This window comes from Aulostomus chinensis, chromosome 21 (assembly GCF_037954235.1).
Source record: "Aulostomus chinensis isolate RoL2024-O1b breed Wild chromosome 21, RoL_Achi_v1.0, whole genome shotgun sequence".
Lineage (NCBI taxonomy): Eukaryota > Metazoa > Chordata > Actinopteri > Syngnathiformes > Aulostomidae > Aulostomus > Aulostomus chinensis.
In genome coordinates, this window is record NC_141340.1 from 20,380,803 (window position 1) to 20,399,420 (window position 18,618).

Sequence of the window (18,618 nt, forward strand, 5' to 3'; positions counted from 1 at the left end):
GTATTTGAGAGCATTTTTATAGTGTGTGTGTTTGTGAGAGAGAATTTAAGGAGTGTGTGTGTGTATATGAGAGCGTTTCAATTGTGTGTGTGTGTATGTGAGAGAGCGTTTCAGTTGTGTGTGTGTGTTTATGTGAGAGCGTTTCAGTAGTGTGTGTGTGTATGTGAGAGCGTTTCAGTAGTGTGTGTGTGTGTATGAGAGAGCGTTTCAGTAGTGTGTGTCTATATTTTAGAGCGTTTCAGTCGTGTGTGTGTGTATTTGAGAGCGTTTCAGTTGTGTGTGTGTGTGTATGTGAGAGCGTTTCAGTTGTGTGTGTGTGTGTATGTTAGAACGTTTCAGTAGTGTGTGTGTATATTTCAGAGCGTTTCAGTAGTGTGTGTGTATGTGAGAGCGTTTCAGTTGTGTGTGTGTGTGTATGTGAGAGCGTTTCAGTAATGTGTGTGTGTATGTGAGAGCGTTTCAGTAGTGTGTGTGTATGTGAGAGCGTTTCAGTAGTGTGTGTGTGTATGTGACAGCGTTTCAGTAGTTTGTGTGTGTGTATGAGAGAGAGCGTTTCAGTAGTGTGTGTGTGTATGTGAGAGCGTTTCAGTAGTTTGTGTTTGTGTATGAGAGAGCGTTTCAGTCGTGTGTGTGTGTGTATGTGAGAGCGTTTCAGTAGTGTGTGTGTGTATGTGAGAGCGTTTCAGTAGTGTGTGTGTATGTGAGAGCGTTTCAGTCGTAGTAGTTTGAGTTTTGAGCCCCCAGGTAATGGTTCACACTGCTGCATGTTCATCTGCAACATTTTAAAGCTGTCATGTCATGTTGTCATGTTGTCAATCACTGATCAGAACTGGCCTTTATGGTTTCACCCTAAAAGCTGCTCAGCTTCTGCACAAAGACCTTCTGTTTGCACGTCAGTGTGTGTGTGTGTGTGTGTGTGTTTGTGTGTGTGTGTGTGTGTGTGTGTGTGTGTGAGTTCTCTGTGACATCACTGATTCTGTCAGCAGATTCATTGATGATGTGACACAGATGACAAAGTTCAGTGATCAGGATGACTGAGTCAATATAAGAGTAACGAATTAAGATGAGAATTAAAGGCTTGTCACAACAACATCAACATCAACAACACAGCTACCTAAACCAAAGATGTTCAGGATTTCATCCAGAATTTGGAACGTGGTGCGTCCAAATATCTCACGACACACCAGAGTTATGACCAACAATGGAGGAAAGCTGCCTGAGACAAACAGAGAGATGGATGGTAAGTAAATCGTGTCATTGTCATCATGGGACATGAAGGGTGGTTGAGGAGGTTGTGCGATGTCACAACCCATCAAAGCTTTGAGAGAGCTTTGATGCTGTCGGTCATCTTCACACAATTCATGGCCCCGCCCCTCACTACAGACAGAAGACCAAATGTTTGGAAACTGTGGCATTGTTCCTCAAACTCATGTTTTCCTTTCCTCACAGAGCCGACGCCATCATTCAAAAATCTGAGAGGAAAAGATTTTGTTGACAGCCCCACCAGGAGGTACTTTCTTCTGGGCCTCATGGGTGAAGGGTCCTACGCTCACGTTTTTAAAAGTGTAACATTGGCACCAGAACAAAGGGTGGCGCTAAAGCTTTTTAAACACAAGTCGCTGGCTTCAAGAGAGGTAAGCAATCCGAGCCCTCTTGATGATGATGAGACAAATAGGTTGTACGACCCTGCGTCTCTCAACAATGTCATTTTTTGCTCCTCTCTCTAGATAACCATGGCAAAGGCAATGAGTGTCCTTGACCAGGACAGGACAAATTTGGTCAAGGACATTGAGCATTTTGAAGTTGGAGAAAACGCCTATCTATCATCTGAGAGGCTGGATAGGAACCTATATGAATTGTTAGAAGACAGAAACTTCCAGCCACTAAACCTTCATGAGATACGACCGATAGCACAGCAGGTAAGAATGTCAAGCTTTTCTATTGACTGGTCCAGGAATTATACCGACCTTCACCTTGGTCTCATACGTTTCCTCCTTTTTCCTGCAGCTCCTGACAGCTTTAGACACACTAAAGTCAATGGGAATAATTCATTCTGACTTAAAACTGGACAACGTCATGTTAGTGGACCATGAAAAGACACCCTTCAAAGTCAAGATCATTGACTTTGGCCTGTCCTTCTTTACGAGCGAGGCTAATAGCAAACACGGTCAGATCATCCAGCCCTTGGCAATACGGTAAGATCCCTCTGCAAGGCCCCTCTTGTCACATGCTCTTCACAATCCATTAAAAGTTGTTCCAATGTTCCACACACATGCTGACTTTGTGAAAAGTCAAAGTCGACTTTACTGTCAAGTGTACTGTACGTGCATGACATACAGCACAGATGAAATTTCACGGTGCAAACAGGCAATAAACCAACATAAAAATAGTAGCAGGCAATACACAACCCAAAACACAATAAACAATGCCCTCAACTTGTTCTTTACCAACAGTGCCCCTGAAGTCCTTTTGGGACTCCCTGTGTCCGAGGCCATAGATATGTGGTCTCTCGGCTGCCTGTTGTTTCAACTGTTCACCGCCCGTCGCCTGTTTCCAAGGGACAAGTTCCAGATTGTAAGTAGCGAAGACCTCATGACATCCCACTGCAGAAAACATATCCCAAGTCATTTAGGGAGGTAAAGTAGGACATTGGCTGATACAAATTTCTCTCTCCAGATCAGGTCCATGGTGGACGTCTTTGGCCAGCCACCTGACCACCTACTCAACGCCGGGAAACACACCCAGATGTACTTTGAGTACTGTGAACACTTACAACCGAAATGGAGGTTGAAGGTATTTGAACTTCTTCTGTCCTTTCCAGATGTGTTCATTTAGGCAGGAACTATTTGAAATGATTCAAACCTTTAGGAGAAAGTATCTAACGTGTTTTGTTGCTGTCGACCATGTAGGATTACACTTTAGGGACTACAAACTGGAAAGGGCTACTCCAGTACCTGGACGCGCTGATGACAGTAAATGGTCCATTTGCATTAATACAAGTTTGCTCTCCTGCTGATAGAAGGATGCTGACAAACACAATCTTTGCAAACTCAGTTCCCCTCAGAGACAGACAACAAAGCGGAGTTGGAGGATCGAGCTGCCTTCATCGACCTCCTGAAGGCTCTCCTGGAATTGGACCCAGACAAGAGGATCACACCTCAGGAGGCTCTCCATCATCCATTTATAAAAATGGTCCATCTGATGGTGAAACCAGACGGGGGCCAGTAGTAAGTACCTGAGTTTCTGGTATCAGTAGAGTTGAGCAGACACCTGAACAGGTGAATTCAATGACTGACAGAGTCATTCATCGTCATGTTTTTTGTTTTTTTCCAGTACGAAAGACAGTCTAGAGAAAATGCGGATGAGCCAGGGGGATGCCCCCGCTGAGCCCAAGAAGGGGCTGTTGCAAAGAGTCAAATCTTTCTTCGGCAAAATATGCAGACATGCTGTTCTGTTGACACACAAAATCTGGTGTAGGCAAAAGTTCTTCTTTCACTGGTGTAGAAGACGTTTCCCCACTTATCCGAGAGGCTTCTTCCGTTCTAAAGGAAGGTGAGGAAAGCCAGGTATTTAACTAGTTGGGGGATCACCTGAGGGCTTGGCCAGAATGTCATTAGCGCCCTCATCAGCCTGGTGTGTGGCTCATGGAGAATACAAGGTCAAAGTTAATGTCAACTTCATTGCCAGATACACTGTACGTGCATGCCCCCTCATGGAAGCAACATTGAGGACACACCTATGCACCTTGCCAGGGGCTGCAGGAAAGCCAAAAATGAGGGAGAGCCACTGGGGGCCGTGGCCCTCATGCAAATGGACCTAGTTGGCGCAACTGTCCTTGTTCAGAGAGGACGGAGACATTGACCTTCCCCCAAAGGACACCCACCAGTGCACCGTTCCAGGGGCCGCAGGAAGGCCAAAAACAAGGAGGAGCCTTTGGAGGCCATGTCCCTCATGCTAATGAGCCTCCCTGGCACAGCAGACATTCTCAGAGGACAGAGACAGTGCCCCTCCCCTGAGGACACACATCAATACCCCGTGTAAGAACACAAAGGTAAAGTCCAAATCTTTTTTACTGAAATCTGGGTGACCAAATGTTATGGTTGTAACTTGAAACATTGTATTTTCTTTGTAGCCTGTGGCTTTGGACCATCCAGGGGCCAAAGCTCTGTGGGGCCGCCTGAATAAGGATCAGCGTAACTGGCGGGATCATGACATCAGCAGTGAGATGCGGGAGTCCCACCAGAGCGTGAGAGACCCTGTCCAGCCCTTGTCCTGGTAGCTGGCCAAAGAAGATCCTCAGGAGTTCGTTCCAGTGCGGAGACACTGAGCCTTTTGGCAGAGAGGCAGAAACCACTGAGCTCAATCAAACAACTTTGTGTCAAAGTAGTGGCGCCTCTCTGCCAACACTTGTGTTCATGTTCTCTCCACCTTTTTTGTTTTTTAATGGAAAATTGATCATGTTCATTATTTTTTTAATTCCACTGAGTTGCTCTGACCGGCAGACTGCTGTAGAGTCGGCCATACTCAACTTGGAAAAAGGGATCGAGAGTCTGCAAGTTCGTGTTGCAGCCCTGGAGGAGGGAAAGGTGGACCGGGCTCAGCTGGAACACCTCAGAGAGCTCATTCATGACCGTGAACACATGGAAAAGTCTGAGGCAGTTTCTTCAGCCAAAGCCTATAAAGAGCTTCCAGAACAAATAAATAACCTCTGCAACTCTGTGGAGGAACTGGAAAAGCAGCTGATGGCTGAAATTGCTTTAAGTGAAGAAAAAATGAGACAGCAACACCATCAAGATGAGGACGTGGGTCAAGCGAATCACTCAAAGAGCAACATTTTCAACCTTGAATCCCAGTGGGAAAATCTACATGAGACTAACAAGCGTCTGCAAAACGACAGCAGAGAGCAACAGGCCGACATCGACAACCTGTACAAGACAATGAACCAGCTGGAGAAGAAAAAGGCAGACAAGCGGGTCGTGGAGAGTCAGATTAAAGCAGAAAAACAGGCGCTGGAAGGGAAAGTGAGTCATGAGCTTGACTCCTTGGCAGAGCAGCTCAAAAACGTGTCTCTTGAGGCTGCCACCAGAGATCAGCAGATGCACAAGGTCATTGACAATTTGTCATCGGAGCTGACGAGTCAGTTGGACTCTGTGAAGAAGCAGCAGGAGGATCGTTGGAAGACAATCCAGAAGAAGCTGCAGGCTCAGGAAGCACCAGAGAAAGTGGTTGCCGCTGGGATCAAGAAACAACTGAAATGCCTTTCATGCGACCGACCAGTTGCCATGCCTGTTCCCAAGCCCCCCTCAGAGCTCCCCTCAGCCAGTAGACCCCCCCCCCCCCCCAGTGCAAGTTCATTCACTCCCGTGCCCTCCACACCCCAAAGCCCAATCAAAGCCAGGCCGTCCCTGACACAAAGGCACCCAAAATCAAGAGTGCTGTGACCGGTCAGCACGCTGGCATGAAGCAGCCTGCCAAGAAGAAGATGGAACCCTCGCCTCAGCCCATACAGTCTAGAAAAATGAAAAATGGGACTGTTCACCAAAGACACGGAAAGGTTGCCATCCTCGGAACAGACGGGCGTATTTACAAAGGTTCCTGAATACACAGGTCAAAGCAGACGTCCGTCCCCACGGATCCTGGATCTGCTCCACCTTCCTGCCTACTTCCATGCTCTCATGAGCTCAGTGAATTCAGGCGTTCTAAATATTCCCCGCTCAACTGTTACTGGTTTTATCACCGAGTGGAAGCAACTGGGAACAACAGCAACTCAGCCTCAAAGTGGTTGGCCAAAATCACAGAGTGGAGTCAGCACACGCTGAGGCGCAGTGCACAGAGGTTGCTAACGTTCTCTGAAGTCCATTGCTACAGACAGGTTACCCTAATGGGAGGGGAAAAGAATCGACGGTGGATGGAGCCCTTGACCTTGAATCCCAGCAGAAAAACAGGTGTTGGAAGGGAAAGTGAGTCATGAGCTTGACTCCTTGGCAGGGCAGCTCAAAAATATGTCTCTTGAGGCGGCCACCAGAGGTCAGCAGATGCACAAGGTCATTGACAATTTGTCATCGGAGCTGACGAGTCAGTTGGACTCACCAGAGAAAGTGTTTTTTTTTTTTTTTTTTAGAGAAAGGGATTTCTGCCAGGAACAAAAAACAGTTCAAATGCCTCTCGGGCGACTGACCAGTTACCATGCCTGTTCCCAAGCCCTCCTCAGAGCTCCCCTCAGCCAGGGGACCCCCCACCAGTGCCCCCGGTACTCCACGCAGGCTTCCCTATGAGGATAAGCTTCGGTTCCACGCCCTGCTGTCACACCTGGGGGTGCAGGACACGACCATTGTGTGGCAGAGGAGTCCCTCTGGCCAGAGGCTCCCAGTGGTTGAGGGAACTAACCCAGTGCCCCTGGTACTCCATGCAGGATTCCCTATCAGGGCTATCACCTCTCCTGCCCCTGGTACTCCACACAGGCTTCAGTGCAAGCTCATCCACTCCCGTGCCCTCCACACCCCAAAGCCAGGCTGTCCCTGACACACAGGCACAGAAAGTCAGACTGCTGTGACCGGTCAGCACACTGGCATGAAGCAGCCTGAGAAAATCATCACCCAGACCCCATCACCTCATAGCTCCCCAGGACCCCCTCAGCCCACTGCTCCCCTTGACCCCCTCACCCCCCAGGAGCCCCAGGAGCCCAACTGCTTCCCTTGACCCCCTCACCCCACAGGACACCCCCCTCACCCCACAGGACACCCCCCTCACCCCACTGCTCCCCAGGAGCCCCACAGGACACCCCCCTCACCCCACTGCTCCCCAGGAGCCCAACTCACCCCACTGCTCCCCTTTACCCCGTCACCCCACAGGACACCCCCTTCAACCCACTGCTCCCCAGGAGCTCCCCTCACCCCACTGCTCCACAGGAGCATATATATATATTATTGCCTGGATCGAGTGAATCACTCACAGAGCAATACTTTCAACCTTGAATCCCAGTTGGAAAATCTACATGAGATTAACAAGCGTCTGCAAAACAACAGCAGAGAGCAACAGGCCGACATCGACAACCTGTACAAGACAATGAACCAGCTGGAGAAGAAAAAGGCAGACAAGCGGGTCGTGGAGAGTCAGATTAAAGCAGAAAAAACCCCTTGACCCCCTCACCCCACAGGACACCCCCCTCACCCCACTGCTCCCCAGGAGCCCCACTGCTCCACAGGACCCCCCGCCCCACCACCACCCCACTGCTCCCCAGGAGCCCCCCTCAGCCCCCAGCTCCCTGGTTGAGGAGACTCCCTCCACCACCCAGCTGAAACAAAAGGAGGGACATCAGCTGATACAAGGGGACACCTCCACAGCAGAGCCAGCAGCTGAGCCTGGCACTCCAGGCGTCAGGAGCAGGCCGCCTCCCCTCCCCCAGGAGCAGACTGCCTCCCCGCCCCATCAGTGGGAGATCCCCGTGGGGCCAGTAATCCCACATCCAGGAGCTCCACAAGCCCAAGAACGATCAAAGGAATGAGAGAGCAGGATATGGACAAGGTCATCAGCCTGAAGGGGCCACTTCTCTGATGGGCAGCTAAGCTAACGGTTGCTAACAAACTACAGCAATATCTCAGTTTAGCAACTTAACTTCTGACAGATTCATGTTGTTACTTTGAGTGTGTGAATCCCCACCATGTTGGCATGGTCCACCACATGACTTGTCTGTTTAATCTCTGCTATTCCAACTCTGACCACATGTGGTTAGTTGAGTCAACCTGGTGACCAGGAGACTAGATTAGTGCAGCAGGAGGTGGAGGTGTTGAACATTGCACCTTTAACTTTGCCCACTAATGTTGTGCTCATGTCTTGTAGGCACTATCACCCAACAGCCTCTCGCCGTTCCCTGGTGTGGATCCTGAGAGCCTGGTGTCACCAGCCTGGGTTGTCCCGGCCATCAGAGCCCAATACCAGCACATGACGGCAGCACCGTTGACACCGACAGACTTTTGATGCTCAGTATAAACTGCCAGCAGTTTGAGCCAAAGTTCTACACACTGAATTCTTTTAAACTGTAATTCAGTTTTGTTCATATTAAAAGGAAACAACAACAAACCACTGAGCTACTGGAGCAAATGTCTTCCATGCTAAAATACTGTCACTATAGAAATGATACTGAAGTATCGGGACCAGCAGGTACACCATTATCTCGGAGGAGGTGGGTTGTGATGGACATATAACATTCGCAGAATTGATGTCAAGAAATCAATAGGGGTTGCTCAGAAGTTGCTATATTTATCATTCATTCACCAATGATTTTGTTGCTGCTGTGAGACCATGTTGTGGGACACAGACAGCCATTGAGGACTTGCCCCCAGCACAGAAAATGACTCATCCTTACTCCTACTTGCTGACTTCATCACTCCCGCCATGAATCCTATGTTCAATAAAAATCACATGGTGAAACAATGAAATAAAACAGCAAATTCTGGAATCAGAATCATGATCAGAATACTTGATTCATCCCCAAGGACAGTTCTATTCACTACAGGGTTCCCACGCGTCCTGGAAAACCTGGAAAACTGGTCAACAGTTTTCCAGTCATGGAAAATGATTAAAAAAGGACAAATGTCCATGGAAACGGTTAACAGTTATTGGAAAAATTAGGTATCCCCCCTGCCTTGGGATCGCATGCTCGTGGGTTGAAAGTCGCGCACGTGCATGTCTGTCGTCACCGTATGAGCCCAGCACTTCTCTGCCTCGAGCCCGCGCAGCGCCCACGTGACGCTTCCAGCCAATCAAATTAGCATTTCCGCTTGGAGCGGTCCTGCAGCCCAGGGTTCTCAGTTTATTTGGTCGCGAGATTTAGCCGCCGTTAAGGATTTAGTGCCTCGAGACCAAACCAGCGACTCTAAGTTGAAAAGTGTCGCTGGTGGCGGTCCGCCAGGGTGAGGTTGTTCTCCCCCGAGGCCTCTCGGTCCTCCGTTGAGTGACAGGCAGAGGAGAGTCAGTGGGCGTGTCTCAGAGCTCGGACTGAGAACGTGCTCAGAGCAGAGCTTCCAGGTAGTTATGGTTAACAGGTGAACACCTGAATGGGCCTCATTTCAATCAGTACTCCACACTTGTTTGACTGTCTGACAATAGAAACGGAAAATAAGAGAATAAAAGCAGGGGTGAGTCACGTGGGCCACCTGAGAAACGGTTGTTTCCCCGGTGGCGACCATGGGACAGTCACGCCAGGTTATTTGATTGAGAAGATACCTTTTTAGGAAAGTTAAATGTCTTCTAGTCTTTTCTACTCATCTATTAACTTAATTGATTTCAATTTTTTCAGCCTAAATAGCTGCTTGTTCAATTAACTCTTCTCTGGAATTATTTTAACATCTTTTTAAATCCAATGTGACATTTATGAATTCATTCCATGTTCATTAGAATTGTTTCTGTCTGAAATGGTACATTTGTAATACATTGTTTTAAATAAAAAAATAGCGTCCAGAGTAGAAAAACCATTGATTCTGACTCAAGGTGATGTAAGGAACAATAATACGTGCAATTTTGCCTCCATCTGAAAATGATCTGCTGGTTTGTCATGCTAATGAAGTGCTGCGCTGTAGTCCGTGGTGTTTGCCTCATTCTATGATACCTTTGTCAGAATTATTTCTCCGAGATAAATTATATACTGCACATCAAACGTAGGAGTAACAAACACGGAAACAATCTGCTCAATGCAAGTTACAACTGGAGAAAGGAACCCTTCCAAAGTGTGAGCGGGACAGAGACATGTAGTCGTGCACTGGTCCTCAAATGGAGGGACGTGGAGGTCCACCAGGGGTACGTGAAGCTTTACAAAAATATAAATAAATAAATATATAAAGTCTTGGGAAACAATTCTATTATAAAAAGTTTGATAAAACACAAATGTATGTTCATACCCAATGACAATGACAATGACCCAATGACAACCTGGACGACCTGACAGAGACTGTGACAGCCTACATCAGTTTCTAATGAACCAAAACATTTTGGACTTTTAATAACTGCAAGCCATGGTTCACCGCCAGACTGTGTCAGCTCCGACTGGTCAAGGAGGAGGCCTATAGGAGTGGGGACAGGGTCCTGTACAGGCAGGCCAGAAACACACTGAACAAGGAGATCAGAGTGGCTAAGAGGAGCTACTCCGAGAAGCTGAAAAACCATTTTTTTAAGCAAACGACCCTGCTTCAGTGTGGAGGGGCCTGCGAGACATCAGGAACTACAGGAGACCCTCCCCCTGCGTCGAGGCAAACAAAGACCTGGCAGACAACCTCAACACCTTTTACTGCAGATTTGAGAGGAACAACTTCGCACCTCTCACCCATTCCAGCCCACCTCTCATCCAGACCATCAGTACTGCAGTGACCCCCGCCACACCTCCAGCTGCACCCCAACCTGCCTCCCTCTTTGTCACACTCAGAGTGTGTGAAGATGAGCTGAGGCGGCTGTTCCAGAAACTGAAAATCAAGAAAGCACCAGGCCCAGACGGAGTGTCACCATCCTGTCTGAAAGCCTGTGCTGACCAGCTGGCTTCAGTCTTCACCAGGATCTTCAACAGCTCCCTGGAGAAGTGTGAAGTCCCCGCCATCTTCAAACACTCCACCATCATCCCGGTCCCAAAGAACCCCTCCATCACTGGACTCAACGACTACAGACCGGTGGCCCTGACGTCTGTGGTCATGAAGTCCTTTGAAAGACTGGTGTTGAGCCATCTAAGGACTGTTACAGGACCCCTGCTGGACCCCCTGCAGTTTGCCTACCGGGCAAACAGGTCGTGGATGATGCTGTCAATCTGGGACTGCACTACATCCTGCAGCATCTTGACAGCCCAGGGAGCTACGCAAGGATCCTGTTTGTGGACTTTAGCTCGGCATTCAACACGATCATCCCTGAACTCCTCTCCTCCAAACTCTCCCACCTCAACGTGCCTCCGTCCATCTGTCAGTGGACCACCAGCTTCCTGACAGACAGGAGTCAGCAGGTGAGGCTGGGAGATTTCACCTCAACAACCCGGACTGTCAGCACTGGCGCCCCCCAGAGGTGTGTCCTGTCCCCCGCGCTCTTCTCCCTCAATACCAACGACTGCACCTCCAAGCACCCAGCTGTAAAGCTCTTGAAGTACGCAGATGACAAAATGGTCATCGGCCTGATCCAGGACGGAGATGAGTCTGCGTACCGGCAGGAGGTTGAGCAGCTGGTGTTCTGGTGCAGTCAGAACAACTTGGAGCTGAACACGCTCAAGACTGTGGAGATGACAGTGGATTTCAGAAGACAGCCCTGGCCACCACTCCCCCTCACCATCAGCAAGAGCCATGTGTCCGCCGTCGAGTCCTTCAAGTTCCTGGGAACTACAATCTCTCAGAACCTGAAGTGGGAGACGAACATCGACTGCATCCTGAAGAAGGCTCAGCAGAGGATGTACTTCCTGCAGCAGCTGAAGAGACACGGTCTGCCTCAGGAGCTGTTGATCCAGTTCTACACCATCGAGTCTGTCCTGTGCACCTCCATCACCGTGTGGTTCACAGGAGCCACACAGCAGGACAGGAACAGACGGCAGCGCACAGTTAGGACTGCTGAAAGACTCACTTGAGCCCCCCTGCCCTCCATTCAGGAACTGTACACCTCCAGAGTCAGGAAGAGGGCAGGGAACATCATCAGAGACCGTTCTCACCCTGGACACAAACTGTTCTCACTCCTCCCCTCTGGCAGGCGCTACAGAGCCCTGTGCATAAAAACCACAAGACCGAGAAACAGTTTCTTTCCCACTGCCATTACTCTCTTAAACAGTTGATCTGTTAACCTGCTGCACTGTTGAGTGGTCACACACTCATGTTCAACTGGACACCGTCTCAAGTCTGCACTACATTGTGGACCTTTAGGCCTTCAGCGACGCGTCTATGACGTCTACAATTCTACAATTCTACAATTTCATTTAGCGGACGCTTTTGTCCAAAGCGACGTACAACACAAGCAAGTATTCAGACTTAAGGAAAAACCAATAGTAGCGCAAAAGTGCTTCAGTTGTGATTTGGTCACAGGTACTGCCATCTAGTGGCAGAAGAAGTGTCACCTCCCACCCCCTCCTTTTTTTTTTTTTTTTTTGGACAAACATAACATCACACAACACAGTTAGTGCTACATAATCACTAAGTGCTGGGTCTTGGACAAAGACAGTGACTTTAAAATATCATCAACGTCATATTTTGGCGTCGACACATCGCCACACATACGTGGGTCAGCAAAAACAAGCGGTTGGTGCAGCGCTGTACAGAATGGAGACCGAACTTGCGACCTCCTCACAGGGTGCCCAAAAAACCCCTACAAAAAGCCCCAAAAAAGCAGGTCGCCCTAAATCATCTAAAGTGTGGCAATACTTTAAATTCAGTCCCAAACGAAAAGGTATCGTTATCTGCAGCCTTTGCCAAACTGAGCTGGCATACCACACTAGCACAACCGCGATGTTGGAGCATCTAAAGCGGAGGCACCCCCTCATCTCTCGTGGAGGGGACAATAATAAGTACGTACGAAGGTTGGCTAAACTAATTTTAAGTTTGTGTAGTGTGTGATGCAGCTTAAGCACTGTGCACTTAGGTGTTTGTGCTTGTTTGGTTAGTAGTTAAAGTTAGCCAGCTACTAGCGGCTGGATACGGTAGCTGTGTTCTGCAGCCTTAAGCTATAACTCCAGCTAGCATCAAATGCTAACAGACTTTAACTAAAGCTCAGCTGTCTAGCCGCTTGCTAACATTATTTGGCTCCGTTTGTTGCCATTGGCAAACTAGCGTAGTGAATCATGATCCTATAAGCTGACTAACGTAAGTCTGATGGTATGATTGACTTGTAAACAGCAACGAGTTAGCTCTGTGCAGTCTGTTCCTGCAGGGTTAGTAGTGGCTAGATAGCTGTGTTCTGCAGCCGTATGCTAGCTAAGGTTAGCATTCCAGCCAACATTAAATGCTGACATACGTTAACTATTACTGAACTGTCAAGCCGCTACTAACCCGGTGACACCGGCACGAACAGACGGCACAGAAAGCTAACTCATGTTATTGCCGTTTACGAGTCAATCTTAACGTTTGCCAGCTTATAGTATCATGAGTCACTATGCTACTTCGCCAATGTCAACAAACGCAGCCGTACAATGTCCAGGACAGGGCTGCACGTAAGCTGGTGTACAGTGATCATGAATGAATGACTGCTTAATGAGCACTGAAAACATTGAAATGAGTGCCACATCCTCATCTAAAAGCTCCCAAACATTTTCTCAGTGTAGATTACGAGCTGTTAGATAAACATGAAATGTATTGTTGGACTTAACGCAACGAGTTAACGCATTCCTCTTCTGCTTTAGTTTTGCTTTAATACATATTTTCGAAACTAATGTAAAAAAAAGTCGTATATAATCACTTCCTTTATGATCATAAGCATACCTCAAACTACAGACACGGTCGAAAATATTTAGTTCTCATCTTTTTTTTAAAGTTTGTTCACATGAAGTTTGCTTTTCAATTATCAACAAAAATGATGATATAATTTTACTTAACATGCGCTGGACCAGAGACGGAGCTGCAGCAGAGATGCAGGAGAACTCCTGTCCCTCTCATCTTGTGTGTTTTCTCCTCAGTGGCACATATGCAGATACAGACATTACAACCGCTGTAAAACAGGTGCGGCTCTCAGCAAAAGTAGACCATGAGACGGCCAGTAGACAGTCATATTAGTGTTGGTTCTCTGTACTGGCCTCTTTCAGTGGCCATACTCTGGAACAATGTGGGGGCTGGGAACCTGTTTGGCCTGGCCACCACCCACTGAGCAAGAACAAAAGGACACACTGTGATGCTAATGATGACCTTTCAGCCCATCCTCCTGTGAACGCGGCCGGCTCAGCGCTACACACGCCTGACGGAGCCAACATCAACGTGAGCAGGACTCTAGGTCCACTCAGCTCTGAAATGTGCCGGGAGTTCATCACTTCAAATGCACACATGCAGTGAGGTTCACAACCCACTAGCAGTGTGTTAGTTTCTGTAGAACAGACCTGCTACTTTACTGACGGTAAATCCATGACATGCAGTCTTTCACCCCGACGGGTTTTGGATCAAGTCTAAATCCAGCGATCTTGAAGCTCTGAGCTTCAGAGCTTCTTTTTCACGCAACAGGCGCGGCTCTCGGCAAAAACAGACCAGGAAACGGCCAGTGGACATTCACATTAGTATTGGTTGAACGTGTTCATTTTTGCGATGGCAAGATTTCCTGGAGGGACTGCTGATGTACATTTTGATGCTTGAGGGAGGTGGGAAGGTTGGCTTATCTACAAATGTGTGGAAACATTGAGTGAAGTGAAGTAGCCCGCGACACAATATTAATATCTGTGGCACAACTTGGTTTCTAATGACTGGAGGTACGCGCTCCCCTCACCCCTCCACCTCTGTTACTGGTCATTCTGTCCTCTAGGACAATGTAGGGGCTGGGAACCTGTTTGGCTGGCGACCACCCGTTGAGTTCCAGCAAAAGGGTACAGTGTGATGGTAATGACTGTTTCCCTGTCCAAGAGAAGCAGCGGCTACGATCGAGTGAGATCAGTCTCATAATCAACAAATGAACAAAGCATTCACAAAATTCTACAATTCTACAATTTCATTTAGCAGACGCTTTTGTCCAAAGCGATGAACAACACAAGCAAGAATTCAGACTTAAGGAAAAACCCAAAATGTCCATTGGGATTTATATACAAATGTCTCCCAACTCAAAATATTTTTCAATACACACACAAATTTCTGTCCTTAAACGTAGGAATAATCCACAATTAAATTAATTAAATTCACGAATGTATTTCTGATGCACACACAAATATTACTTGTTTTGAAATGGATTCAAACAACTAATAATTATTCGGGCCTGAGCCCGGAAGTCGTAATAAGACGGTGCTTTTGCGCGTGCACGTGGAAACTTTTGCACGTGCATTTGAATGCGCGACCTCTTGCGCGTGCACCCCCGTGCTAAAAAGGGGCGTGTCCGTTTCCGCGCAGCTCGCAAGCAATAGGATTCTGTGGCAGGACGTCAACACGCCTGGACATGTCCCGCGTGTCATATGGGATTCTTGGAAGTACATAAATACGCCCAGAGTTTGATGCTGTATCAAACGCGTTTCCGCCACAAGGTGTAGACTGGTGGAGTCACGCCTGTGTTTTTCCGGTGAATCATGGACACGACTCTGGTTAACGGTAAGTTTTTCCCCAATGCCTGTTTGTTTTAATGCGTTTGTGTTTAACATCTTTGCGCAGATGAGGGTGCACCGCTGGATTTCAAACACATGGCAGCCAAAGTGAGGTTATTTTCCATGTGGGTATTTTGTTTTTTTTCCCTGTAAACTCTCAAGAGTTCAATAAATATCAACCTTTTTCAACACTGTGTGTCTTGTTTTCTGTGTGAACCCTTATGGCCCGATCGGCCCACCGCCGGGCCGAAAAACGCTGGACGTAATTGGGCGCTGTAAAAATGTACTGAAATTTGACGGCGATGTTTACTTTCAATTCTCGATCAAAGTTTGGACTCTAATGCTCACAAAACAGGGTCGGTGTCTGTTTTAGTGCAAACGTTACCTTTTATGGTGATTTTTAATCTGTTTTGGTACGAACTCAGGACATTTAAATTTTGCGACCACCGCGGAATCAAATGTGAATAGTGTCGCGTAGACGACTTCTTTACGGCAGTGTTTGTAGTCTTTGGAAAGGGGTGAAGCTACTGAATCGATCGACACCTACCATTCCAAGGACTACAAATCCAAGCTACATAAAACTTTGAGCGTAAAACCTGCGCAAACTATGCGCTCTTGCCATCTTTTACGCGCAGCGCCCCACAGACGAAGGCAGACCGCTGAACAAAAGCCTAAAGCTCCAATAGTTAGTAGTAGACAACTAAAATTACAATTTATTGTAACTTGGAGCCAGTTTTCATCAGAGGTAGAAAATAATTCCTTTGGCACAATTTGAAAACTGAGTTCTCGCCTGGGTGTATCCTTACAAAATCCTTGATGTGCGTAGGCTTCACTGTGAGCCCAAATTCTATCAACTTTGTGTAAATTTGTGGTCAAGGAGTGGATGAAGCTAATCAGTGATGTCTGGGTGCATGAAATCATTGCTAGCATAGTGTTTTTCTCTGTCAAAATAATAAAATATTTTGGCGAGAGTAAAAAAAAAACAACGTAATTTTTCCTCTGGTTTATTCCAATTTACTCAAGCTTAATGATAGATACAACATTTCTGACACTTGGAACACATGAAGTCCCTAGATGTCCAAGGACACCAAGAACATGCATATAACCTTTAGTAAAGTGTAGTAATTACACATTTACTATGGGTATGTCTTTTCAGGCGTTTTTTTTCCTGAAAATATGCTGTGAGTGGAAGAGGTGTTAAAGGGGCAGTGTGATAAAATCTGAAAATGTAATGAAACACAAGTATCTGTTTTAAGAGGTTCTGTAGGAACCCATTCTGGCTAAAATATTTGATTTTATAAAATACTGCGTTTTAAAGTAAACTCAAGTCCCGACATGCCCCGGTCCGGTGGCATGGTGGAATCTCACCAGATTTAAAAACACCGCCCACAGCAGTTGGCATCCTATAAGAACACAGCCCCGCCAAGCCTCACACGCAGTCCCTATCAGAAACAGATGGCCCCGCCCCTCTACACTGACTCCAGAGTCCAGCATCACGATTGGATCATCCCAAGGGATTTGTCAACGCCTCAAGCAGACTCACCAGCAATGGCGACACATCCCGATGGTACATCAGAGCATCGTGTAGAACAGGACGGGCCAAAATGCAAGAAAAAGAAGCGGGTAAATGAGAGTGCTGCGCTAAAGTACGAGGAGGCTGTAGAAGGAGTTTTTCGGTGTGTGTATAAAGTTAAATATGAAGACTAAAGTTTATCTGAGCATGGGCGGGGCTTGCGTGGACTCATGCCATGTGCGACTCCGTGCACATGGCATGTCTATTCGTGATTGGTCTCATTTTTATGATAGATTGCGCGCTAAGTTTCCCAGTAGCCCTGTAACGGGCTACACCAGGGGTCTGCAACCTTTTTTATCAAAAGAGCCATTTCGCCTCCTCTTTCGCCTAAGAAAAACAGCCACAAAACACAACACAACTTATGAACTTTTAAAAGTTTTAATATTTTTTAAACTTTCCCTTTAACAAACACTTACACAATGTTACAACCACTGAATAAAAAAAACCCAAGTGCGGTGTGCAGGTGTGGGCCTCCTCTGAAATAAATAAAGTGAACTGTGCAGGCCTACTTGAGTCCTTCCTGGATTTTGTCTTGGCAGAGAGGCATTTCTCTCATTTTCGGATCAATTTGCCCTTTGTTCTTGAGGTGGGAGGATAGATGCTGATATTTTATGAACGCTTCTCTGATGGGTTCCCGTCTGTGAATGGCTCACCTCTCTTCACGATCTCCTGAGCTGCCACACAACGAGCAAATGTAGCTGACTGAGGGGCGGCGATCCACTTCTTGAACGTACAGTTAGGCCCAGAAATATTCGGACAGTGGGACAATCTTCATGATTTGGGCTCTGCATGCCACCACATTGGATTTGAAATGAAACAACTACAACAGAATTGAAGTGCAGACTTTAAGGTTTAATTCAAGGGGTTGAACAAAAATATATGATTAAACATGTAGGAATTGTAGCTATTTTTATACAAACGCTCCTCATTTCAGGGGCTCAAAAGTAATCGGACAAAGAAACATAACCCTTAGTAAAATGTTACTTTGTTGAGAATCCTTTGCAGGCAATGACTGCCTGAAGTCTGGAACCCATGAACATCACCAAACGCTGGGTTTCCTCTTGGTGATGCTTTGCCAGGCCTTTACTGCAGCTGTCTTCAGTCGTTGCTTGTTTGTGGGTCGTTCTGCCTTAACTTTTGTCTTGAGCAGGAGAAATGTATGCTCAATAGTGTTGAGACCTGTGATTGACTCGGCCATTGCCCAATATTCCACTTCTTTGCTTTGAAAAACTCCTGGGTTGCTTTTGCAGGATGTTTTGGATCGTTGTCCTTCTGGACTGTGAAACACCGTCCAATCAACTTTGCTGCATTTGGCTGAAGCTGAGCAGAAAGTACATCCCTCTACACTTCAGAATTCAGCCGGCTGCTTCTGCCTTTTGTCACATCATCAATAAACACAAGTGACCCAGCACCGTTGGAAGCCATGCATGCCATCACACTGCCTCCACCATGTTTGACAGAAGATGTGGTGTGCTTTGGCTCATGAGCTGTTCCAGTTCTTCTCCAAACTTTCTTCTTCCCATCATTCTGGTCCACGTTGATCTTCGTCTGATCTGTCCAAAGAATGCAGTTCCAGAACTGGGCGGGCTTCTCCAGCTGTTTTTTGGAAAGTCAATTCTGGCCTTTCTATTTTTGAGGCTGATTAATGGTTTGCACCTTGTGGTGAATCCTTTCCTTTGTATTTCCTCTCAGGAAGTCTTCTCTTTACGGTAGACTAAGATACTGATGCACCTTCTTCCTGGAGAGTGTTCTTCACTTGAGTGGATGTTGTGAAGGGTTTCTCTTCACCATGGAAAGGATTCTGTGATCATCCATCACTGTCGTCTTCCATGGA

At 47.1% G+C, this 18,618-nt stretch overlaps 1 protein-coding gene across 2 annotated transcripts; it reads left to right on the plus strand.

Annotated features, from left to right (window-relative positions):
- The first annotated feature begins 1,088 nt into the window (after positions 1 to 1,088).
- On the plus strand, positions 1,089 to 9,353 carry LOC147242016 (homeodomain-interacting protein kinase 2-like). 2 transcript variants are annotated; one of them, XR_015111002.1, is made up of 10 exons: positions 1,089 to 1,240; positions 1,450 to 1,634; positions 1,728 to 1,919; positions 2,008 to 2,195; positions 2,454 to 2,574; positions 2,677 to 2,793; positions 2,910 to 2,972; positions 3,055 to 3,227; positions 3,334 to 4,051; positions 4,133 to 9,353. XR_015111002.1 is itself a non-coding variant. In XM_086191972.1 (9 exons), exons 1-9 carry the CDS (start codon positions 1,126 to 1,128, stop codon positions 3,554 to 3,556), a joined length of 1,377 nt encoding a protein of 458 aa, XP_086048098.1. In that variant the 5' UTR covers positions 1,089 to 1,125; the 3' UTR covers positions 3,557 to 9,353. The 2 variants fall into 2 exon arrangements, 1 of the variants encoding a protein (XP_086048098.1); XM_086191972.1 differs by having other exon boundaries at positions 3,334 to 9,353.
- The last annotated feature ends 9,265 nt before the right edge of the window (positions 9,354 to 18,618 follow it).